The sequence below is a fragment of the Nilaparvata lugens genome, chromosome 12 (genome assembly GCF_014356525.2).
Source record: "Nilaparvata lugens isolate BPH chromosome 12, ASM1435652v1, whole genome shotgun sequence".
Classification (NCBI taxonomy): Eukaryota; Metazoa; Arthropoda; class Insecta; order Hemiptera; family Delphacidae; genus Nilaparvata; species Nilaparvata lugens.
Window position 1 is genome coordinate 12,916,514 of NC_052515.1, and position 27,675 is coordinate 12,944,188.

Genomic DNA, 27,675 nt, shown 5'->3' on the forward strand with positions numbered 1-27,675 from the left:
GTAGTGGAAGATTGAGTGAGCATATGCATTGTAAATTGTTCTGAGAATGTTCAAGTCTTTCAATTGATTAATTTTGTAAAATATTGTAATCAAGTATTTTAATTTATAACAAAGATTTTGGATGTGAATGTCCCATTTAAAATGCTGATCAATCGTAATTCCTAAATATTTCATTGACTTAACTCTTTCTATAGTTGAACAAGTACAGTTGGGAGTGTCGCAGTTATGATTATGTATTATTAGTTTTAAATGTTCTGAAGGTTGACCGCTTCTATTAGGTGAAAAAGTTATATATTTAGTTTTTATTGTATTTAATGTTAGAATATGACTTTTTAACCACGACTTGACCACTGAAAGACCGCGATTTGCACAGTTGAATGTTTCATTCCAAGTTGAGCCAGAAAAGATTAAAGCAGTGTCATCGGCAAAAGATAGAGCAATACCATTCGGAATGCGTAGTTTCAATAAATCATTCACATAAATCAAAAACATAAGAGGCGATAGCACAGTGCCTTGTGGCAGACCATAATCTTTAATAATCTGGATATCAGTTTCCAAAATTTGGGTTCGATCCTTCAAATAGCTTGCGAATAGTTTTTTTGCTATCCCCCTTATTCCACTATTTTCCAACTTGTTTAATAAGATAGAATGTGGTATTGTATTCGAACGCTTTCGCTAAGTCACAGAATACAGCAAGTGTTTTTTTATAACTATTGGAATTTCTGTTGATTATACTTGTCAAATGTAACACAGCATCCTTGGTAGATTTACCTTTTTGGAATCCATACTGGTTGCCCTCAATAAATTCATTTTTTTTCAAGAAAATTCAACAGTCTGGCTTTTATAATTTTTTCCATGATTTTAGACAAGTTGCTGAGTAGACTAATATGTCTATAATTTTGTGGATCATCAAGTTTATTGGATTTAGGAATCGGTTTTATTAAGGCTACTTTAAATTTTCTGGGAAAATATCCTAGTAGAAAGCATCTATTAAACTATAAATTCAAGAGGACAAACAATATACTTTGAAATTTTCTTTAGACATATGCCACTTATGCCATCCGCACCTGGAGAAGAGTTTGGTTTTAGCTCATGAATGTATTTATTTATTTCTGTAACATTGGTTGGGCTTAGAAAAAAGCTATGTAAGGTTCTAGGTGAGATTTGTTTCGGGAATTTCAATTATATTATTTTGAATTAGGTTTTTAGCATATTTCTGGCCTACTGTTGCAAAATGTTTATTTAGTACGACAGCTTCAATTCTAGCTTATTTTGTTAACTCAAGCCGATCACTGCAGATTATTACTGTTTTATTTGGGGTGAGAGTATGAGAACGGCACAGTTTGAGAGGCTACCAGCTTCACAGAAAAAGAACTACGTGGACTATTAGCTTGAGTTAATAATGAAATTTGAAGCATAAACGCCTTATACCATGGGATATCTTCTTATGCTACCTCTTCCTTATGCTATCACTTAGTGATTTTCTCCACTCATCTAAATATTTAGATGGAGATATAATCATATTATTAGTATCAGTAAACAAGCCCGTCACAGTGAAGCTTCCCACCTATGGGAACTATTCCCACCCAGCCCAGTCGAAAGAGAATAAATATACCCATTAGAATCCAGCAAAATAATATTTCCGCTATCCCGGGCACGTACACTAGTAATAATATGTGAGAATCAAGCTTGAAGTGGTTGATACAATCAGTTCAACTCACTTAAGCGTGACAACCTTCCCAACCGAGTAATGATAATTTGAAATTATCCCTCAATTCTGATAATCAACATCTTCTGGATTGTTAGTTTCTTGTGTGACATTTTTACACGTTTTCCAAATTGAGATGAATATTGGAGGTTGAAATACTTGTGTTGAGCTCTCTTATTACCTACTTGTTTTAATCAAACTATCGAGATTCAAAATAATTATAATCATGAAGTTCGTATCAGTCATTAAGTCTAAAAGTGGACATTTTTGATGTGATGCTAAACATAACCATACTTTGGAGTAGCCTAAGACTAAATTGAGGAACAGAAGAAGTTTTACATAATTCTTTTTTGATTTTGTTTACCATTTCTAATAAATATTGCATGTTATTGAAACGGAAAGCATAACAATATTCTAGCGTTTCTAAATTTATATTCAATAGGAAGGAATAAAACAATAACTTTAAGAATTGACCTATTCTGGACTATGTGTAACCTTATCTATATTTGGGAGAGGTATAGCACAAGGGAGTCCGGTCTCAAAAGGTGTCAAATGTATCACTTGATATTAGCATAATAATAAGTATATAAACCATAACGCTAAAAACAAACATTATTCTTTTTTCTCCCTATTATTTTTAATGATGTACTTATTGTACATAATTTTTATTATTAAAAAAATTAAATGAATAAATAAATTAATAAATGAACTAATCTGTTTGTTTGAACTCACTTGAGCGTAACAACCGTCCTAACAGTGCCATCAACCATGATACGTCTGACCAGATTGAAGTCGCCCACATAGAGACTGCCGTCCGGGGCGGCAGCGAGCGCTACGGGCGCCAACAGCCGGCCACCCTTTGCCCCGGCCCCCTGGGGGGCACCAACGGCCCCCTTTGAGGCTTCGCCGCCCCCCTGGCACTCGCTGCCGCAGTCCAGCGGTCGCTGATGGCCGTCGCCCAGGGTGGTCTTGATGATGCGAGGCTTCTGTTTCAGGTAGAGGTTGGAGCCGTCGCCTTTCTGTAGGATACCTGCAAATTCACAAATAGACATAAAAAGGATTACAAAAAGTTATAACAATGGAGTAGAATAAATAATTACAAACATTAGAAACAAATGATTTTAAATAATACAGAGTTGGGCAATGAGGTACAGATACACACTCATTTTTCTACGTAACACAAAATTTTTCTCCAGTAGTGTGATTCTCAAATGTTGCAATTTTGCAGAGAAACAAACTGTAGTAGAATTGATTATTTACGAAAAATAACATCTGTAAAAAATGGGATTGAGTAGAGTAAAATAATACAGGGTTAGGCAATGGAGTATGGATAGTTTAAAATAACAGTTACACACTCATTTTTAAACGAAACTAAAAGTTTTTCTCCACTAGTGTGTACTATTATTTAATTAATAATCGTGTGTTATTATTTTAATAATCAGAAAGGAAAAATTGTAGTAGAATTGATTATTTACGGAAAATAACATCTGTAAAAAATGGAATTAAGTAAAATAATACAGGGTTGGGCAATGGAGTATGGATATTTTGAAATAACAGTTACACACTCATTTTTAAACAAAACTAAAAGTTTTTCTCCACTAGTGTGTACTATTATTTAATTAATAATCGTGTGTTATTATTTTAATAATCAGAAAGGAAAAATTGTAGTAGAATTGATTATTTACGAAAAATAACATCTGTAAAAAATGGAATTGAGTAAAATAATACAGGGTTGGGCAATGGAGTATGGATATTTTGAAATAACAGTTACACACTCATTTTTAAACAAAACTAAAAGTTTTTCTCCAGTAGTGTGTACCTCGAATGTTGCCAGTTTAATAATCAGAGGAAAAATCTTTAGTATAATTGATTATCTACGAAAAATAGCAGCTGTAAAAAATGGAGTCCGTTTCTATTCAAACACTGAAATTGAAATTGATTTATTCCTTTTTCTTTTACAAAATACAATATAAATACACAATATTAAATGTGAAGAAGGCTCCTTATGTGGGCAAATGCCTGTGAGTGAGGAGCGAGTTCCAAATACAATAAATACACTCCCGTAGACATTGTAAGAATATTATGATTGATTGAATGATTGAGTCAATTTATGTAGATTACAATACATACTGGCTTATACACTTCTATACAATAGCTTACAATACAGCAAAGTTTCAGATGAATTTTCATAATATAAACTAAAATAGTAATTATTGAACTGTACATAAATTGGCTTATAGAAGTGTATAAGACAGTATATATTGTAATCTACATAGACTCAATAATTCAATCGATCATTAAATTCTCACAATGATATGAAAAAAATTGGAATAACTATAGATAATATTGTTATACATCAACATAAATTGGCGGAGCTTTGGACATATCAATGTCCATTCTTTGTAAAGAATATTCAAAATATCCTTCCCAGTAGTTCTTCATAATGAAATTACCTTCATGAAAGTTGTATCGATGATGGATGTCCAAATTCCATCCTCCGACTTCCGAGATGCTCATATCGTGACCCGACAGTTTGGTGGTCTGAACGTCATAAATGATATCCTTGCAATCGGTGTACTCAAAGCCAACCTTCACTAGAGCCGTCGTGATTCCGTACACTCTTTGCCTGTAAAAATCGAGAAACAATGTTCAAATAAATTCAAATGAATGAATATAAAATAAACTACAATTAACACTAGTATTGGCATAATAAATAAATCTATTTACAACAATTTTTTACCTCATATGAGAGGTCATTGTTTTATCTGGACTGCCAATAAGGTGTATTTATTTATTTATTATTATTGTTTAGGTTTGTAAATTAGCATTGAATTAAATGAATACGATAATAATGATTATTAACATCATTTACTATCAACAAATTGAAAATTAAACAAATGAGAAAATTGTTGGATATTGGTGTTTGATTTAAAAATTGTAGGGAATGCAACAATTGCACAGAAATAATTTTCAGAAATGCCATAGAGTTCAGTAAGATCGGAATAGTTCAGTAGAGTTCACAAAATTATTGACCGAGCGAAGTGAGGTCTAAGATTCAAGTCGACGGTTTGGCATTTCTCTTAATGTTTTTATGTTGCGCATTTACGGCGAAACGCGGTAATAGATTTTCATGAAATTTGACAGGTATGTTCCTTTTTCAATTTCGCGTCAACGTATATACAAGGTTTTTGGAAATTCTGCATTTCAAGGATAATATAAGAGGAAAGAGGAGCCTCCTTCATACGTCAATATTAGAGTAAAAATCAGACTATAGAATTATTATTCATCATAAATAAGATGACAAGTGATTACACAGATGTGTGGAGAAGCCAGTCTATTGCTGTATTTCCATAAGGTCTATAGTTTCAATCAGGTACTTGTGGACGAGAATACTGCGTGAGGTCTACTGTACACAGAACTACTGGATGAATAATTCTATAGTCTGATTTCTACTCTAATATTGGCGTATGAAGGAGGCTTCTTTTTCCTTTTATATTATCCTTGAAATGCAAAATTTTCAAAAACCTTGTATATACGTCGTCGCGCAATTGAAAAAAGGAACATACCTGTCAAATTTCATGAAAATATATTACCGCGTTTCGCCGTAAATGCGCAACATAAAAGCATTTAAACATTCAAACATTAAAACATTAAGAGAAATGCCAAACCGTCGACTTGAATCTTGGACCTCACTTCGCTCGGTCAATAAAATTATTATTCCAATATGTGGAATGAAACTGGATAGAATATCATGTGTAAATCGACATAAAATTTTAAGGGCTACACCAAGAAAGTGAATATAATTATTATATGATAAGAGTGAATTCGAATGAGATAAACTATGTGGAATAAAACCAATATATCAAATCAAATAATTTATCCACTCGAAATATACAAAACATCCACAAAATTATACAAGAATCGACAAACAGAAAAAATGAATTTAAAATTTATAAAAATAAGGCACCTGTAAACGTTGAGACGATTCCAAGAGTAGGTGAACTTGATACCGGGATCAGCTTCGAAAATCTTATCGAAGAGGATGCCCTCAATTGTGATGGTGAGGTGGATGAGTTTCAAAGTTGGCGGAATCGTCTCGGGAGTGAGTTGCAGTTGAATGGTTGACAGGTAGCCGGTGGCTCGCGAACTGTGGTAGACCAGGTTGAGGCCGGTGCCTGGGATTTGGAAGCTCTCTTGCACCACCTGCAAGCAGAATAATTGAGGGTAAAATTGGTTAGAATAGAGAATTAGATAGATAAATTCAAAAGATTTTCAAGATGGATTATAAATTTCCAGCTTCAATATTATCATCAAAAATTTATATTTGCTTGCTTTTCAAATATGAATTTGTGTTTAGGAATAAGTTTTCTAAATTTTAAACTTTTGTGAAATGGGTAGTATTTGATTACTTATTTATTGATTGATTTTTTCGTTTTTTAGATTTAAGATTATGCAGGAAAAAGACTCTGATATTATAATAATAATTTCCGTAATTGGACTTTAGTGAGAAAATATATAATTTAGTGAGTGAGTTGTATTTTTGCAGCGACAATAAGATTCTGCTAACTTATGTCTAAACGACTCTGAGAACCAGCAAATTCAGGGATATTTGCTAGTTCTCACGGATGAGGCGGCTCCACGAGGCAAGGACACGGCGGGTGTTTGGTAGCCTGTAGATATTTTCACAGAGGAATACTGCAGACCTGGCAAGTACCCGCTTGCCGAATCTCGTGAGAACCGACTCTTCCACTAGCAGCAGTTAGGCCTTCTGGCACACTGACGTGGAGAGGCGGAAGTTTTCCGGAGGGAAAACTTCCAGTCGTTAAACAACCGAGGTACCAAGCGGATCAAAATCCATACCGTATTGCAAAAAGTTAAGTTGTTTTTCCGGCATTATGATATACGTGAGTGTCCTGTGGTTTGGGATTACGGTGGGAGTGATAGCTGTGGGTAAGTGCCAAAATTTCTAGCTCCTTATAAAACATTTTCACCCGGCCGAGACCCTAATTAGTAAAATTCTTGTTGTAGTAAAATTTCTAGTTAGCAGAATCTTATTAGCAGGTAGTTTTTGTAGGAATAATATTTTGATAAAATCTACTGCATATTTCGATCTTTATATTTCAAGTAATTGAAATAATAAATGAGAAATTCTTTAGGTAATACAATGTTGTTGTCTATCCAGTTCCCATGACTCCCTTGAAGTAGTAATAAGATATCTTCAACCCCCATCAAGGGCGGTTACACTTTATAAAATAAAAACTCAGGAACTGAAAGTGCAAATTTTTAGTGAGAAAACATGAAGAACCCAATACATAACCTATAAAATTCAGTGTTGATAGGAAATGAGATTGGGTAATACGACGGCAAAGCAGAACATCCTAAAGGATCTCTCTGCCGATAAAAGCTATATGAATAAATAGATAAATTTCTCTTTATTTTCACTTTATAACATTGAAATGAAGAGAGAATTCAACTGATAATACTAGAAAATCATGAGGGAGGTCGTGTGTAGAAACATTTGTAATAAGAGTTTCAACTGAGAAAATGGTTACATTTTATTATTTTAATTTACACTCCCAAGCCCGGTTGCACAGCAGTCTGTTAACTTTTAATCCCGATTAAATGCCATGGAAACCAATCAGACAAGCCTCCTTTTCAAGATAAAACACCTTCTCTAATTGGTTCTCATTTTATCATAATTAAAATTCAACAATTTTTTGTGCAACCGGGCCCTAGTTTGATGAAGTTTCGTTAAAAATTTCAATCCTAAGGTTAACATTCACCTCATCAAGTTTTCAGTTGATGAAGAAAACCAGCCAGGCAACATCAGTATATCGCTAGTTTTTAGTAGGTACGTCAAATTCCTCTTGCTTTCAGAAAGTTCAGTGGATAAAACAGCTAACGTGTTATTAGTATAACGAATATAGTCTAGTATTAGAAAGAATAATAAAAATCTCAGTACCCTTTATGAATTATTTAATCACAACATGTTTCGGACATTGATGCCATTTTCAAGTGATCACTTGAATTCACTTGATCACTTGATTCAAGTGATCACTTGAAAATGGCATCAATGTCCGAAACATGTTGTGATTAAATAATTCATAAAAGGTACTGAGATTTTTACTATTCTTTCTATTTCTATAAAAAGAAGCCCTATACAGAAAAGAGATAGTCTAGTATTATATTATATATTGAATAGTGTAGTATATATATATATATATTTTTTTTCAAATCAAATCGAATTTATTCACCAATTAACAGTGTTACAACAGAATAAATAAATCATTTTTTGTCAAATAATTCGCGTGGCTAGAAAAAAAATTTTGTGCTCTAGCCACGAGTTTAAACATTCCTCACTATATTCAACATGATTTTAGAATTAATAATTTCTTCATATTTTGATACATGACATGTTATGGCATAGCCATAAATTGAGTTTCGCTCCAAAATTTACATTGGTGTCATAATATATAGACCTTGCTTCATAGCCAATACTCCTTGATTACTTCTAATCACAATAATATTCATGGATAGTAATGAACTGTGAACTCACCTGAGACTCGGCGAGGATGGCACTCTTGTCGGGACACGAACCCTGGAACCCGTGCTTCCATGTGGCCAACACGACCGGCTTCATCAGGTCATAGTCGTGCGCGCGACATGCATGTGGCCCCACTGAAGCTGGCTTGTCGTCGTTCAGGTACATCTCAACTGTGTCGATTATCACAACCTTCAAACAAAAATGTAAATATCATGTAAAGATCACTCCGCCGGGAATGGAGAGTTACCAGGTTCGATTCCCGGTCTGGGCATAATTTTTGGACAGTTTCATTCTTAAACTTTTCTTCTGATATTCAGTTCTTTGGTCAATATTTGCAGTAGCAGAAGTCATTAGCTCTTTTTATATAACTTCCATAGGATATTTAACAATTATTATACAATGAAAATACCGGCTTAATACCACTGCAATCACCCACAGGCGAAGTCCACAATTTAAATTAGAATACCAGACAGCTATTCTAATGTGTCTGTCAAATGTCTCAGACTCTAGATCTTGTGAAACAATTACAAATGTATTACAAAATAGAAGCCTTCAAGTTCATTTACTGGAACCCTTTTTTAAAAATTATCAATAAAATACTAGACCTGTGTCTGTCAAATGTCTCAAAATCTAGCGTCCGATTGCACAAAAACCTGTTGAATTTTAATCCCGATTAAATGCCACGAGAACCAATCAGAAGAAGCTTTTCAAGAAGTATTTTCTAATTTGTTATCGCGGCATTTAATCGGAATTAAAAGTTTACAAACCTCTGTGCAACCAAGTGTAGATCTTGTAGAACAATGCAAACTTGATACAAAATACAGGCCTCTATGTTTATGTAGGCTACTGGAACCCTTGTTAATAAATTATCAATAAGACACTCAACCTGCTGTGTCTGTCAAATGTCTCAAACTCTAGGGCCCTGTGGCACAAAAACCTGTTGAATTTAAATTCTAAGAGAAACAATCCGAGGTTTTTAAAAAAAAAAAAGGTTTTTCAGATCGGTTTACCTGGCATTTAATTGGGATTAAAAGTTAACAAACTTTTGTGCAACCAAGTGTAGAACAATTGCTGATGTAAAGGTTTAACAAAATACAAGTATAAGGCCTGATTGGACAGGAGACGGATAAATTTTATTCGTGATTTATTTTACGACAACCAATCAGAGAAAGCCTTTTTTGGAAAGAAGGCTTCTCTGATCTGTTCTTGTGAAATTAATCACGATTAAAATTTAACCGGCTTTTGTGGAACCGAGCTTTCAAATTTCATTTATTGTCCAAGACACATTATATAGAATGGGTAGCCTATTGTACAGGCACTGTCAATCTAGCCTACATAAAAATCACACAACTTAACACTAAACATTAACAATTATCACATCATTTTATGCTGTCCAACCCAATACTAAAATACTGTTTCAAACTATAAAAACATTTCTTTAATAGGAACTTTTCAATTTTCTGTTTGTTTTCATGTACTTAGTGTTAGTGTTCATGTATTGAAACCCTAGTAAATAAATTATCAATAAGACACTCAACCTGTGTCTGTCAAATATCTCAACCTCTAGATAGATTTTGTGAAACAATTAAATACAAAATACAAGCCATTAGTGAGACCCTTGTCGATAACCCACCTCATTCCAGGGCACATTGACGATATAGTTCTGCGGTCGGTAGGGCGTTCGACCAAATTGCAGTGTAACTGCGCCGCCCCCGTTGACCAACAGGTCGAACCAGCCATCCTCTCGTGTCAGTGTGAACCCCTCCTGTACGATGCTGGTGCTCACACGCACACCCACCAGACCCATGCCCATTGACGTCACCACGCGGCCTCGCACCACTGCTGAGCGGCTGCAAAAGGAGAGGTTAGGTTAGTTCGCCATAAACAGGTTAGGTTAGGTTAGTATGCTATAAACAGGTTAGGTTAAGTTAGGTTCAACCTAGCTAGGTTGACCTCCATCGTTATTAGTCCTGTTAGGGTCTCTTCACACTTAGCTATGCTATGCTCTAATTGAAATACATCCTATCTCCCAATGTTAAATCCACTAGCGTAGCATAGCTCTCAATTTGTTTTTTGGTAATTCTTCAAAATTATATTTTTAATATGTGAATATTTCCTATTTTAGTTACAATAATGAGAAATACTTCTTCTATGTTTAGTTTTGAAGCAACTACATTTGAAAATCCACTTTGTGAAAATACTTGAGGACTGAAAACTACAAGACTTCAACTATTTCAGACTATGTGTTATCCAAATTTGGGAGAGGAATAGCACAAGGTTACCTACTTTATTTTTTCTCTCCCTATCATTTTGATAATGTACTTATTGTATGAATGAATAACGAATAAAAATAATATTGAGAGTTGGGACAGAAATAAGTTTCGAGAGCGTAGGTATACTTCAGCATAGCATAGTTAATGTGGAGAGACCCTTGTGCTGGCACTAACCTAATGCTTTATCACTTTTTGCTATTAGAAAAAACGACTAGCAGTTAAATATTCTACAATAAATGAGTTAATCACTCACTGTGACAATGGGATCTTTCGGCAAGTCCGTCATCTTCTTGGTTGTCAACCAAGATCTCGTTGTCACAGTGAGTGATTAACTCGTTTATTGTAAAATAACTGCTAGTCGTTTTTTCTAATAGCAAAAGTGATTCAATAATAAGCGTTGCAAGCGTTGTAAGCATTGAAGAATTCTAATGTTTTACATGTCTTATACATCTGTACAGTGGAAAACCTGAGCTTTGGGACCAAGCCACATGAAACGGTTTTCAGACAAGTCAGCTAGGCAGGAAGATTGGGTAGGCATTCGGGAATCAGCTGATAACCAGCCGATCTGAGAGATTCCTGCCCTGCCAAATCGTCTGAAAAATGTGCATCGTGTGGCTTGGCCCTTAGTGTCTGAGGCTTCCACTTGGATCTGCAGGCGAAAAGCTGCTGTCTATGCCTACAAGTTTGATTTGAAATTAGGTTTATATGTACACAACTCTTCGTTGTTCAGGCTCCAATTTCTTATTATTTGAATAAAAATATGTTTCTGAAGCTCATTTCTTCTAACACACACTAATAATAAAGAATCATGAATAACAAACATATGAATTCAGCTCAAATTCAAAAGCAGCCTCAGTAAAAACTAGAGAATGAAAATGCTTTGAATAAAAATTTATAAAATTATTTCAATTCAATATCAAAATTTTTTAATTCACTTGAATGCAGATGTATGTATATCATATTGTTAATTATATTTTTCAGAATACGTAGGCTGTTATTTATAATAGAATACTTTATGAGTGAAACTCAATTAAAAAATTAGGTACATATCTGATCTAATACAGAATCTATATACTTACAATTATCAACAAATCACAAGCTTCATTGATAAATATAAATATACTTCTACTCTAAACAATATTCTCAACTAAATCTCAATTACCGTACTTTAAATTACAAAATATTCTAAACAATTCACAATGTATTACAACAATTACCTTACAACCATTATTTCAATTACCAACACTCTCAAAATCTATAAAATAGTAGTAGATTACTTGATAGAAGAAATTGTACACAAGTTGGGTTGAAATAATAATAGAAAATAAAATATAGTAAAATACTTTAAGCGAACAAGACACGTGACAATTCACGGGGATGGGTGTTGGGGTGTGGGGCGTGGTTTGAGGGAGAGGGGTATATGCCACAAAGCATGCAACAACAAAGACAAATGTAATGAGACAAAACACACACACAAACATGAAATTACAAAAAGACAATACACACAAACACAAACACAACGACACTGATACAACATGAAAACTATATTACAAAAGATTTTTTACCAATGATAGAAACGTCTTACTCAAATGTGCGGTGAAAAATTAAAAAAAAAAAGTTGAAAATATCAGTTTGATTACTTCTGAATACTTGCTAGCCAAAATTCGTACTTAATGAAGCGCCAAAAAACTCTGTATACTCTCAAAATTTGACTAGGAACATCAAATTTATGAAAGGACTATTCAGTATCTGTAACTTATTTTCGAAACAAAATCTATATGATATTTAGAGCCTAATAGTGTTGAAAAATCAAGAGTATCTTTGAAATCAATGTACATGCTGTTGAAACAACTAATTAGGATCTTCCTATGAAACAAAAGAAATGACCTGATTCCCTAAAAAAAATCCACAAAAATTTGTTCTAAACCTTACGAATGAAAAAAATTTCAAGAGTCAGACAACTTCTGACTTCCACGGTATAGGCATGATTTCCTGTTCCGGTCTTTAAAATAGCCTTGGAAATTTAAATTTATCAAAAATATAATTGAAATTTAACTTTAAAATTGTGTCTAGTTTTAAGACCGCCTTTTCCTTGGTCTTCCAACGTCTCTCTTACCTGCTGGGTAAAGATCCATCCCAAACTTGATGCTAGTATTATCATTTTTCAAATTATAAATACATTTCATTTGCAGCTTTAATACGTGGATTTCCATGATATGCCTACATAAATTTTATACGAAAACGAAACATTACAAGTTAAAACCTTCGATTTTTCTCGGCAAAGACAAAAATTTTACTTTGTCACTATCATATTTGTGCAAGTTAAACGGAAGTAACAACATTAAAGAATGTTCAGGTAAAATGTCATCATTAAAAAAATCTACTCAATGATGTTCCAAATTTATTTGTTCTTCCATTCAGGACTTGTTGAAAACCAAACTTTGAACTATTGTGACATGAAAATTGAAAATTCGTAAAATGGGTTATAAAAAGATTTTATCACTATTAAATTTGTGCAAGTCAGTTAAAGGGAAGTAACAACATCAAAGAAGATTCAGGTAAAAAGTCATCATTAAAAAAATCTACTCAATGATGTTCCAAATTTATTTGTTTTTCCATTCAAGACTTGTCGAAAACCAATCTTTAAACTATTGTGACATGAAAATTGAAGATTCGTAAAATGGGTTATAAATTTTTATAATTATCTTTTATGATAAATCACAATTATTTGTAAGTAGTTCATACAATAGGATGCTATTGATTCTAATTGGGAGCTTGGACTAGTGATTACATTGTAACCTTTTATTGATCATATTGAAAATTTTTAGTTAAAACAAAAATAAACAGTGGGAAAAATATTTCAATAATGAGAGTGATGGATACAAATATATCTACAAATTATCTACTAATATCTGCCTACACTTCCTATACAGTGAGGGGATGGATTAATAATCTACACAATTAATCGAAAAACAGAAGATCTAATTAGTTGTTAAAACAAATTCTCAAATAACTTGAAAGAAAAGAATATTCGTGAAAATGTCGACTGTCAACTTTTTACGTGCAGATTTTTTTCGCATTTTTTTGTTGCCTTACCTTGAATTGAAGTGGTTCCAAAAGACACTGTGTTAGCAGCATTGGGGAAAATTGTTATGGTCAGCAAAATTCTACAGAAACAGTCTTTCCTGTTCTTTTTTCTAAATTATCATTGACCAAAATTATGAAGTTTGGCTATATTTTTTGGCTTATTATAAACTTATTTAATTCTTAACTGAACTACTCTGATTAAGATAACCTCACAAAACTAAAATCAAACAAAACTTAGAGAAATCATAATAGAACACGAACACAATACTCTTGCATTGAAATAATGCCAAGAGAAGATTTTTAATCTCTTGGTGGGTAGAAGTAGTTGAAATAAATGATAAAACACAAATAAACATCTCACCACAGGTGAATACATAAACTAACACAACTTACTGATTTCTCAATGAGTTGCTACACAATTAATTGTGTAAGTTGAACAGAGAGGAATCAACACCAAACAAAGACAAACATCAGTGTCATTTGAACACATAGACAATTACGCGGCAGTTTGACAAACTCTTTGATATATCATGATTTACCACATTATTTAGTAGCATACTTGCTTTAATTTTTTTAATTCATTTATATGATAAACAAATCAAAGGAATGACCAGGAAAAGAGCAACTAGTGAAGCCCAAAACTTTTCCTTCTCTAATAATTTATTAGATTATAAGTACTTCAACTATTTTCATTTATTAATTAATTTAATGATAAACAAATCAGAGAAATGATCAGGAAAAGAACAACAGGTGAAGCCCAAAACTGTATCTTCTACGAATTTTGATAGTTATAATTTTCCAAGGACTATGTTACAGTATTTTAATTTTTCAATTTTGTTCACTTAGTTATGGAATTGGATGTTGAATTATCTTTCCCATCAAATATTTTTTTTATCGAACAATCAAAGGAATTATTAAAGAAGGAACAACAGGTGCAGCCCAAAACTGTTTTATCTTCAAATGTTTTAAAAGTTATAATGTTCCAAAAATTATGCTATTTCACTTTATTATGGAATTGGATGGAGGAGTTCTCTACATTAAAGTATTGAATGATAAAAAATTCTTATATCATAAGATTTATGATATGATCATGAAGAAAAATGATACATTTAACTAGAAATACTGAATGTGCAGTTTCTAAAGCATTGATATCTTTAATCTATTTTGAATTTCAATTGAATCATAATTACTGTTACTTTTACAAAAATCCATATGATGCCATCAAGTAAACAAAAACTAAAAGAGGATTTGTGGAAGTACAGACGTTATCAAAAAGATAGAAGAGTATTAAAGATTGGTTTATTATATGTATTACAAATAAGACCACTGAGTTACCCAATAGAATCATGACGATTGATACACTTCCACAAAAATCTTATCAAGGCTTACTTTCAATTATGTTGGAGATAACATTTTATTACTTGCATACTGAATTTTGTGGATATTGAATTATTATTTGTATACTTCAATCACCATAACACAAATTTCAATGCACTTTCTGCAATTACTCACTTCCAAAAATGATAATTTGATAATTTGGATTTTCAAATTGTTCAAAATTCTCAAGAGTTTGCCAAACCAACCGCTATGACGTCACACAAGAGGCGTTTGATTGAAGGATGAGTTGAGATGATGATGATGATGATTATCACACGGGGCACAACAAAGCAGCAAGATCATAATAATATAGAAAAAGGTTGTAGAGATAATAATAATTGATAACAATAATTATTTGGAAAACACCGAGTCAACACTTAGAGTCGGTTGACGCTAAAACAATAGAGGACAGAAGAATACACAGAATATCAACACACTCGCTCTCACTCTCTCTTTCATTCAGAACCTCGTCAACAGATTTGTAAAAATTATATATTTTGAAGTAAAGCCTACTCTGAATAGAACAAGTTGAGACCTAGTGTTTCAGATGACAAAATATCCGCATTGCCAGATAATACGGAGTTGTGATAGAAATAAATTGTGATTGTAAAGATGCGTACAGATATACGCGCCGCGAACATGAGCAATTCACTTTTAATCAGCTGACTATATCTGTATTTTTACAGAAACGGTAAGATACAGATATAAAAAGCTTGGCATCAGCTGATTAAAAGTGAATTGCTCATGTTCGCGACGCGTAAATCTGTACGCACCTTAAGAAATTGCAATCTTTCCATTCAAGCTTATACGGTTGAACACATCATTTAATTTGACAACACAAACTATTGTTTGTAATGTAAAGGATATCATTTCGTTATTATATCTAATTAAATAAATGTATGTATCTTGGTTTAAGTGCATTAGCATATAATTATATTTATTTTTTTGGAAAGCTTTTTTGTATTTTGTTTTTGGCAAATAAAAAATAAATAAATAAACACAGGCGATACAGGGTTGTCAAATTGAACATAATTATCTAGTCATATGAACTTGCTTGCGAGCAATTTCAAACAATCTGGCAACGCGGACATTTTCAGTCACCTCGAAGACAAGGTCTAAACTTGTTTCGTAATTCATAGCATAGAAGTTGCATGAAAGAAACAGTTGTTAGCTATTTCCAGTTGTGGTTTGAAGATGGCATTGTGAGGGAGTTCTTTCATTCGAATGGGTGTTCTACTGAAGTAGTGTAGTTGAGAAGTTGATATTGTGGTAATTATTCATATTAAATGAAAAAGACTAAGACATTGTCAAAAAACCACAGATTCATTGATACTTAGAAAGACCGGTTGCGGTTATTACACCATTGTTTAACAATGTTTATCAGAGATTGACAATGGTGTAATAACCGAAACCGGTCTTTCTAAGTGTCAATAAATCTGTGGTTTTTTGACAATTTCTCAGTCTTTTTCATTTTATTACTAAAGTAGGCCTCATAGAAATAAGGTACAAAAATTGATAAAGTATAGAGAAAAGATAAATTATGTAAAATCTCGCGGAAGTGCATTACTCAATTTTTATGAAATTGAATGTCAGTTTTTTGGAATACTGTGTTCGTTTACTCTGATTTCCAAATTTATTTCTTTGATTCCCCCAAATTTATGTGAATTGATTGGTCATAATGCTCGTATATGAGTTTTGATAAGAGGAGTCTAGATCGTTAGAAGTAAACATCCAATCAACATTTATTTTAACACCATGTTTGTGAATATGACAATATTATTGTAATTTACTATTGAACATTCTAATATACGAGTAAACACTTATATTATCATTATATTATACTGAGATTTATGAGCATTAAAAATATCAATGTTATATTTGATAGATAAAGATTTTTGCAGTTGCGAAGCATTTGAAACATTTAAGGCTGTGCAAAGGCTGAAAATAAACTTTCTACTGATGATGTTTTTCATAGTTTTTCGATTTGTATATCATCAAGCTATCAAAAAGAAAAAGTTTTCTCAGGAAACATTTTTTTCCGATCATTACTTTTTGAGATATGAGCGCCTAAAGTTCAAATTTTTGAGACAGAACATGTAAAATTCGGTAAGAGATAAATCCATGAGATCTAGTGGATAAATTCTTCATGGTATTGATGATTGAATAAAACAAATATTTCCTAAAAATATAAATTTTTGATAAAGTTATTCAATTTACCAAAAATTACCAATAACTTTTTTTGAGTTATTTTTGGTCATTTTTAGTAAATTTAATAACTTTCTCAAAAAATAATATTTTCAAAACATTTTGGTTTTATTAAATCAACAATATCATGAAGAATTTATTATCTGACTCTCTTGGATTTATCTCTTACCGAATTTGAATTGTTCTGTCCCAAAAATTTGAACTTTAGGCGCTCATATCTCAAAAAGTAATGATCGGAAAAAAATGTTTTCCTGAGAAAACTTATTCATTTTGATAGCTTGATGATATACAAATCGAAGAGCTTTGAAAAATATCACCAGTAGAAAGTTTATTTTCAGCCTTTGCACAGCCTTATTACAGCTTCATTTACAAAAGGAATAAGCTGATCTCAAATTTTGGACGTATCAACTGATTTATTGATATTTGAATTTTAGCCTGTTGGAATCTTAGACGTGGATTCTTTTATTCCAAACCACAACTCATTAAAATCCATAAGAGCATCTCCAATATGAAAATTATTCATTCAGTTTTCTATTGTGGCAATAAACCATATTTCTGAAAACGTGTTTATTTATTTTTTTTTATCCAACTTCCAACGGTACAACACCAATTTTACATAAAAATAATAAAGAAAAACAGATACCAGCAAAAATATAAATAAATAATATGCAATATTAGAAAAATGCAGAAAAATAACATAGAAAAAGAGATGAAATTGGTCTAGGAATTCTCCTGTAATGAGCAATCCACCTTCAAAAAGAACTCCCTCACTATCCACCAACAGCACCTCCTCTCTCACTCACTCTCACACACATCTCTACACGTCTACACACCTAGGACACCAAACAACACATAGGATGCCTCCACACAACACCTTACCTTTCGTTGAAGTTCTCCTGGCGCGCATAGTTCTGCAACGAGCCTTCCTCGATGAGGAACTTCATGCGTTCGAAGAAAGATGCTGTGATAGCCGGCGGCTGTTTGCGTAGCAGGATGTCGATGGGTTTCGGTGACGTCACACACAGCTGACTGCTTCGGCACAAGTGGTTGGAACAGCATTCGGGGTCTTCACAGTCCACTAGGCCGTCTACAAAGTGATTTCAATTAATTAATATATTAATATCTAAATAATACCCTTTTTAATCTAATAACCTAGTCTAAAATAGTTAATAAAAATAACTACTTTTTCAAACTGTTTTACATAAACACTACTACGTCCAGCTTTCAACCCCCATTTTCAAGTGTCCTTTCTTCAAAACAAATACATTAATTACTGTTTGATACAAACAGACTCGACTAGGCTGTCTAAAACGTGATTTAAATTCATTTAAAATATTCATTCAACTATACACAAAACACAATACACAAAAATAATTGACCGAGCGAAGTGAGGTCTAAGATTCAAGTCGACGGTTTTGAATTTCTCTTTATATGTTTATATTTATGTTGTTATGTTCCGCATTTACAGCGAAACGCAGCAATAGATATTCATGAAATTTGACAGGTATGTTCCTTTTTGAATTTAGTGTCGACGTATACATACGGTTTTTGATATTTTGCATTTTAAGGACAATACAGAAGGAAAATGAGTCTCCTTTGAACGCTAATATTACCGTAAAAATCAGACTTTAGGATTATTCATTATAAATCAGCTGTCTAGTGGACTATGATACTAACCGTTCAAAAACATCGAACATCTTGAAAATGTATCTTTCCATCAATTCAAGTGGATAGCATAGCCTATAATTTTTATTCATTCATAACTCTACCTTCATTGTATTATCATTCATCCCATCATCATCACCTAGGCTTAAAATACTTCTAGAAAGTCGCCTTTGTAAAATAATAAACGTTGTAAACAGTTGCAGCCAGACCTGATAACAGCGCTCACACTCACATTCCGGGACGACACATCACGGTACGATAGGACAAAAAGCTCTATGTTTATTTAGGATTTTTTCTAGACATTTTAAATTGATAAATTATTGATCAATTTCTGAGAAAATATAACAACAGGTCAATGTAGCTTACTGAGCGAGAGGTCTATTGTTCACAGAGCTACTAGTACATCAGGCCTACTTATAGGTCATATATTCCTATACATAACAATCACGAGTGAGGGTATCGCTGTTGGCATACTCTAGGTTAGTCTTAACCCAATTATTTTTCCTCTTTCCGACTGATTATTGATGCTTCCATGTCTACTGCAACTGCATCCATCCTACCTTTGTCATTATTTGTCGTTAAAATGAATGTTGTTTGTATGGCTACCTTTGTCGTTGTCGCGTCCATCAGAGCAGCTAGCCTCTAGCAGCACACTGCAGTCACGGCCGTCCCATCCATCAGAGCAGCGACACTCCCACAGCGAGTCCAGGTTGACGCGGCACTGGCCGTGACCCGAGCAGCCGGCCGGACATCCTTCCAGCGTGCAGTGCTTGCCGTTCCACCCGGTCACACACAGGCACGTGCCGTTCTTGCACTGGCCGTGCTCGTTGCATCTACACCAAATAGAAATATTGATTAATTAATGGATCTAGAGATATACACATAAGTTAGTGAATGCATATCTTGCAATGACCGTGATGGTTGACTCTAAAGCAAATAGAGTAATGAATTGATATTTCAATAGCGTTGTTTCACATTGGCCTCATTTTGTATTGTCTGCCATCTTACCCGGTCGTGTGTTCATGGGAAGGATATCATTTTATATCCTTCTTAAAGAATCGACAATTATTTGTTGAAACACCGCCAATTTATGAAGTTACATTACAATTTTATATTATCGTTATTCTAATTGGATTTAATCTGTATTCTCATTGATTAATTATCTACACTTTGTAAAATTCGTTTAATAATTAGCATTACCGTCATTCAATGTAAATTAGTGTATACGCCAGTAAATATTGTAACATACATAAATAAAGAAATCTAATCTAATCTAATCATTTTTGGGGGGAATTGAAATAGTTTTCTTTGTTTTCCCATATGGCCTGTGCCGTTCTTGTACCGATCATGATTGTTGCATCTGATGGAAATAAGGATATAAACATTTTTATAAATAGATGTATTTCAAAGCATGTGCCGTTATTACATTGATATTTGCATCCAGAAAATGATAATATGGATACATTAATTAATGGATTTATTCATTTTCAGTTGTCCAACACAGCCTCCACGCAGGGACTTCAGTACCGTAGCATCGTAAGCTACGGGAACGTGGAATTGGAAATGTATTGTACATTTAAGTTTCGGACATTTTCAATTCCGCTATCCCGTAGTAGCTAGTAGGTAATTTCCCTACTTGCAGCATATAGTTATTAAACATTTATATCTAAAATTCCATCTAAAATTCACTATAATTGTTGAAACGATTAAGTGATTATGTGTTATAATAATCATGTATAAATCATAGAGCCCCTCAGTGTGAGTCATCGATTGAAATTATAATTACTTATGAGATCATTTAAAACGTGTGGCTATGATTTTAAACCATTATTTGAAAGTTATAGTAAATTTAAAATGATGTAAAATAAAGTCATAATTTATGTGTACCCTACTCAATCGTTCTAAATTGCTACGATATAAAATAACTACCTAATCATAATTAACATAGCATTAAAATAATAGCATTTTTATAGCAGTACCGTACTCGATCGTTCTAAATAGCTACGAAACAAAATAACTAACTATTCGTAATTATTATAGCATTATTCAGCTTCATAAAAGCCGTATGGAGCTGGATTCCCACACTACAGTGACAGTGAAGAGTGAAAATATAATATTCCTGTAAGTTCTAATAAGATTATCTTATTCATAATCGCTCGGCTGAGCTAAGTGGGAATAGTTCAATGAGAATTAATGGGAATTATTATTTTAACTGTCTACTGTCACTGTTGTATGCGAATTCAGCTTAAATCGATGAATCAAAACTTATCTTACCTATATTAATGTATGAAAAATCACGAGCGATAATTAAAATTAGTCAAAATGATGTCTACCTTATCAAGAAACAAAATTGACAACAATTAATTTGCAGCAATAGAAGATCAGTTACAGATTTTTTATTTTTGAGATCAGTAAGTCTTTCGTCCCCACCTATCTCTGGGTGCACTTCGCACCTTGATAAAGAGTAAACATCAATGTTTATTAGAAAAATGAAAGCAAGAAGCATTTAAAAAATGTGGAAGTTAGTGATTTTACCTGGCATCGCAGAGTTTGAGGTTGCAGTACTCTCCGCCCCACCCCTCGTTGCAAACACAAGAGTCGGCCACACAATGTCCGTGAGGTCCACAGTCCAAATCGCACAGCTCTGACAATCGCAAACAAGTCATCACAATTAATCACAAACAACAATTTAAATCAATTGCAACTACAAAAAAAAAATAAAAAAAGTTTATAACATTCTACAATGCAATTAATTGGAGCTCAATTGAGAAGTGGAAGTCTCTATTTGTTCAACTATACGGCTACCTCAAATTAATTTTACTTCAATTAAACATGAAATATTAAATATTTCTACTTGAAATTAATTGCACTTCAATTCATATTCATACTTCTACTTCATTATTCCTATATTGATACTTCAATATCTCAATTCAAAAAAACTGTTGAATACATGATATTGTGGAACTCCTCCATAGTTCAAAAACACTCTCCTGGAAACATTCATTTTTTTGATAATAGATTAATTGAACTGTTGGACAGTAGATTTAAAATGTTCGTAAACCTCAAGCTTGATCAATTGAATTCGTTTCAGTAAGTTGCATTATAGCGAAGGTTAAATGATTACGATTTTATATTTTTACTAGTATTCAGGGCCAAAACAAATCGAATCTAATTGTCGTATTCTCCAAGACTTATCAAAGATATTATAAATTTCTCAAATATTATATTTATATTTCAAAAATATATTTATCTATTTGAAGCCTTCACATGCAGCATGCTAGAGAAAGAGCTGAAAGAAAACATTCTGCAAGTAGCCTGGTTAAGTCATTTTAATGAATTTTCTTTTTTCGAGAAAATACGAAAATGATCAATAATTTTTATCAATACTTATTCAGTTATTGAGTTCTAACTCCTTGGAAATAGTTGATAACATACGATCATGATTTATTATATTTATAATAATTTAAAAATTCGTTCCCTTATAGATTATTTTCAACTTCTTAAAAAATTATCCAAACAATAATCTAGAGTTAGAGAAGACGATATTTTGAAGTGTTGATATTTAGAAAATTTGAGTTGGATATAAGAATTTATTTGAAATTAGAGTTTCGATTGGTTAGTTGGGATAGTTGATGAATTTTGAATACATGGGGTGGTTTTCATATTAGATAAAGAAAAGACTGATTATTTGTTGATGCATTCTCTAAATAAAAAAAATATTAAATATTTGAAAAATAAGCTATGTTTGAGTGGTTATGATTGATCAATTTGTTAATGATAAAAAGCAATTAAACAAAGACAAGTGAGCAAATGTAACAAAATATTAGACAACACAAATACAGTACATAGACGACACATACACAAATACAGTACATAGACATACACACACATTTTACATGAAACACAAGCACAAAATTGATGATGAAATATTATTAGTATGGAATTAAACTTGAAGCTTTATTTTATTACAAGTTTCAGACTAAAATGCTAGCCAGAAAACTTGAAAGCTTCCGATTATCAACTTGAATTATATGATGATACACAAAAGACACAACACAAAAATTAAATAGTACAATCACAAGAAAATAACACACGGAAATCAATAGTGAATGAGTTAGATTGAGAAATACGGTCTTTCATGCAAATTGTATTGTGGTTCTCTAGATCGTCGTCGGCTACTAATTTCTGGGATTGATTTGGGAGAGCTATTCTGTTGAATTTCAAAGCCCCCTCATTTCAACTACTGTATTTAATATCCAGTGTTGTTTTTATAGAAATTTCCATGGTCTTTTCTGTAAACTGAGAGACGATTTGAGAGTGAGTGTGGATCAGCAAGACTGATTCACACTTCAGAGAGTAAGGGCCAGATCATATTAAGCGTTTTTTTAGGCGACAACTCAATCATCCAATCGGAGAGCTTCTTGCCCTGCCGACTCTAAAAACGCCTGAAAAACCCGCTTAATGTGGTCTGGCCCTGATGGTAACTTTTCCAATGAATTAAAAATCTAGTTTAAATCATCAGCTGGCCCAATTGGACCACAATGAATGCGATTATAGCTTGAATTATCAATTGTAGATTATAATTATTATTTAACGAAAATCCTAAATAGATGCTGCAAATCACCCCCAAGTGATGATTTGCAGCATTTATTTAGGATTTTCGTTAAATAATAATTATATATTAATTAAAATTTGAATAAATGCATTCTCTATTTAATTCCATCTGTAAATTGTAGATTAATTTGGAAAAAACTAGGTTTTTTGAGCATACAGGGGCTCCAATGTGAGTGTTTAAGCCGATAAATAGTGTAACCTAAGTGTATAATGCCAACTAAATGGCAGTTTGAAACAATACTATGGATATTTGGAGGATCGTCTAAACTTCGCCTATCGCTGCTAAATGGCGCAGAGGCAGCGGCCATCTTGCAACCATTTTTCCTCCCACCCGCTTCAGTCAACCCAGCCTAACCTAACCTATCATTGTTTTTACCTAACTTAACAGTGGATTAAATGCTGGTTTTATAATTCAGAGGCAAGGGGTCAAATCACGACCCGGGCAGGATATTTCCCTCAAGCCTCTCCTGTGTATCGGATAGACACGTTGAACCGTTGGTCCTGGCTGCGTAAAAACAGTCGTTGGGTCATGTCAGATGCCTTGAAATTGATCAGATACGAACTGAAAACTCTGACACCAGACCTGAGACAGCCAGGACTCACTATTATTATAATAATTACTTAACCGATCTGAAGATTGTGCATGAATTTCGTTTCCACGACCAACCACAATTTTGTACCCTCCCTACCTTTTCGACATCGGCCATCTTGCAATCAGTTTTCCTCCGGCCCCCAGCTTCAGCCGACCTAACCTACCTATGCAGTGTTTGCGTCTCTCACCTCGGGAGCAGTCGTCACCCGACCACAGCGGCTCACACTGGCACGTTTGCGACTCTAGATCAAACACACCGTGGCCCGAACAGTCCGGCAAACATTGCAGTGCGTCTTGGTCGGTTTCGGCGCAGTCTGCTCCACGCCAGCCCTTCTTGCAGATGCATACGCCGCCGTCTGCGCACACGCCGTGCCCCGTGCATGTAGGGTGCGGGCAGTCGACTGTCAAGGAAAAACGCAGGAAAGTTGGGTTAGGTTAGGTTAGTCTGCAAAATACTGAATCAGCAAAACACTGTGAAATGTGTCATTTCATAAATATAACAAAACCAATGAGCTACTCCCATTTACAGCCTACAGGTTTCGCTGTAAGTTCTTATTATTTGTAAAGAAAATGTATAAGTAAATTTAATTTCATGAATGAATATTTTTTGTACTACTCCTATTAACTGTATTTTCTTCTTTTTAAATGATAATCTCCTAATTTCATGAATGAATATTTTTTGTGCTACGTACCTATTCCTATTAACTGTATTTTCTACTTTTTGAATGGTAATCTCCTAATTTCATGAATGAATATTTTTTGTACTATTCCTATTAACTGTAGCCTATTTTTTTTCAAGGATAAACTCATTATCATATTATGATATGGGCTATATGGATTATCATACATATAATTTTTTCCATTAGACTAGACCTGTGTGGAGGAATGATCTCAATATTTGTTTTTGTTTGATAAAAACAATATAAAAATCTTGAAGTACCCTTTATTTTTAAAAACTTTAAAATAGTTCAACAACTAGTTTCGACCCTAACTTAGGTCATTTTCAAGTTGAAATGTCATGTTTATTCAAAGACCTTAAAGATGCATAGACTCACATGCAGCGCTAGTGTCGTACTTGGAATTGAAATTGGCCATGGAGGGGGCAACCTATAAGATTATTACATACCAATGCCTTTGTAATCTATAGTATTATTAATATATAGATATAATATCTCGTGCTAAAATACCCCAATGGCGGCCTTCAATTTCAAGTAAGAGCTATCATTGGGAAGGCATAGGCATTGTGCTCTTTAGGGTCTTTGTGTTTATTTCAACTTGAAAATGACCTAAGTTAGGGTCGAAACTAGTTGTTGAACTATTTTAAAGTTTTTAAAAATAAAGGGTACTTCAAGATTTTTATATTGTTTTTATTAATTTGTTGAAAAGTAGCCCATGTGAGTGGAGTGTTTGTTTTTGTTTGTATTATAAATCTTTACTAATTTCAATATAAAAAAACTTCAATCCTATGGTATATTACTGAATGAAGTTCGTAAATAGTAACTATAACATGCAACAAGCAACTAATAACTTATACCCCAACACATATAATTTATAGTGGGGTGTATATTTATTCATTGAATTATCTATGCTTATTAGAAATTATTCAATGCAAGAAACTTCATTGTTTTAATTGTATTATATATCTTAGTATTCCAATTTGTATTGTAATTGTTTTTGATGAATAAACTTTAATTTGATTTGAACTTTTTAATTTTCGTTACATATTACTTGATGACGTCCTCTTTAAACTTCAATTAACACAGTGCACATTTTATTCAATTCAATTCGTTCATTTCAACTTGGCATACATGTACATAATTAAAAAACACTTATTGACATGGGCTACTTTTAAATTAATGAAACAAAATAAATCTTATAGCACCCTTTATTTAAAAAAAAAGTAAAATAGTTGAACAACTAGTTTCGGTTTACACCATCTTCATAACCTGATAATCAGTTTTATTTTATAACCTGAAGATGGTGTAAAACGAAACTAGTTGTTCAACTATTTTAAAGTTTTTTTAAAAATAAAGGGTGCTTAAGATTTATTTTGTTTCATTTATGTACATGATTATATTTGATATTCAACAAAATAAGAATTGCATTTTCACAAAAACAGTACAAAGAACATATTGATTGAGTGGAATTCCCCCAGTGCGTCTGAGATTGGGGGACAGTCCCAGCAAGCATTATGCCATAGCCACCTCTAATACAAGGCCGCGGCCTACGATATTGCAACGTTGCAGTGTAGGCCTAGAATCTAATACATGATTGGTGAAAAAGATCAGCTGGTATTTTAAAAAATCTTTTCCACTAATCATGTATTAGATTCTAGGCCTACACTGCGACATTGCAATATCGTAGCCCGCGGCCTTGTATTAGAGATGGCTATGATTATGCTCATTGAACCAATTCAATAATATAAAACATTTGCCTGAAATGTCAAGATAATTATTAAAGTTTATCAATCATCTCAATTAATCGCTCTCATAAAATGACCTCGGATAACAAATCATCTGTGAAAACATTTTTCTCTATAGCCTACTGTTGACAACCATGCATGTGTTACAAGCCCACATACCTCCTCAAGCCCTGCACACACACATTGGTTTTTATTCGTACGATATTTAGCCGTCCTTATGAATTCTATCAGATTAAACGGAGCTTGACAAACATCATCTGGTTAATCTAACATAATTTATATGTATGACATAAATATCGTATGAACAAAAATCGATATACGTGTGTAGCTAGCCTAATACACCTAAACGAGCTGGTATATTATTTATATAGCACATGGTTCACGTTCCAAGATACATATATAGCGACAGAGATATATTGTTAAAACGATCTTGGTTAATCAACATGCGGTTAATGAATGTTACTCCTACTGTTTAGACATTGATTTGCATTGCATAAATAAATTGACTTGTTACCTTGAAATATTACTGATACCTGATACATTTTTGAATTGGGAAAGAAATGAAATAGCACCTCAATAATAAAGATGCTTTTAAATGCAGTTCAGTTGTTATTTCCTATGGAGAAAACTATTCAAAGTTATAGGAGAAATATTCTTTGTAAAAAAACCAAGAACTTTTAAAAAATAGAACCTTTAAGTACCGTAAATAAATTTTTCAAAGTTATAGGAGGAATATTCTTTGTAAAAAGCCAAGAACTTTTAAAAAATAGAACCTTCAAGCTTTTAGATTTCTAACAGTCACTAGTAGGCATATCAAACTAGTCTACATTTTTTTGCAGATCAAATCTTTGATTTTATAATTTTCATTCAGTGAACACAGTTTTGACTCTTGGTAGACTACCTTATACACAGGTTAGTCAAGACATGATCAGACACGTTTAGTCACAATACTTCACAGGTAGTTGTTTAAGAAGACATGTCTAATTGCAATGACTAATCAGTGTGAGTTGCGTCACAAGCAGCTATGTGAAGTAATGTGACTAAACGTGTCTGATCATGTCTTGTCTTGACTAACTGGTGTGCGCCTAGCCTTAAGTTGTCTCAAAACATGAATATCGAGTTTTCTTCCAATCAGGGCTCGCTTCTTGGACATTTTGTCAAATTTTGTTGAACGGAAACTGATAACTA

At 33.1% G+C, this 27,675-nt stretch overlaps 1 protein-coding gene across 1 annotated transcript in view; it reads right to left on the reverse strand.

Annotated features, from left to right (window-relative positions):
- Positions 1-27,675, reverse strand: part of LOC111048596 (teneurin-m) — an 82,507-nt gene that overhangs the window by 42,160 nt on the left and 12,672 nt on the right. The window contains exons 5-13 of the mRNA XM_039438900.1: positions 24,254-24,466; positions 21,395-21,503; positions 19,466-19,692; positions 18,074-18,281; positions 9,886-10,102; positions 8,265-8,441; positions 5,676-5,911; positions 4,162-4,334; positions 2,441-2,738 (exon numbers count right to left, since the gene is read on the reverse strand). Of these exons, the coding sequence (XP_039294834.1) occupies positions 2,441-2,738; positions 4,162-4,334; positions 5,676-5,911; positions 8,265-8,441; positions 9,886-10,102; positions 18,074-18,281; positions 19,466-19,692; positions 21,395-21,503; positions 24,254-24,466 (1,858 nt within the window). The remainder of the gene's footprint in view (positions 1-2,440; positions 2,739-4,161; positions 4,335-5,675; positions 5,912-8,264; positions 8,442-9,885; positions 10,103-18,073; positions 18,282-19,465; positions 19,693-21,394; positions 21,504-24,253; positions 24,467-27,675) is intronic.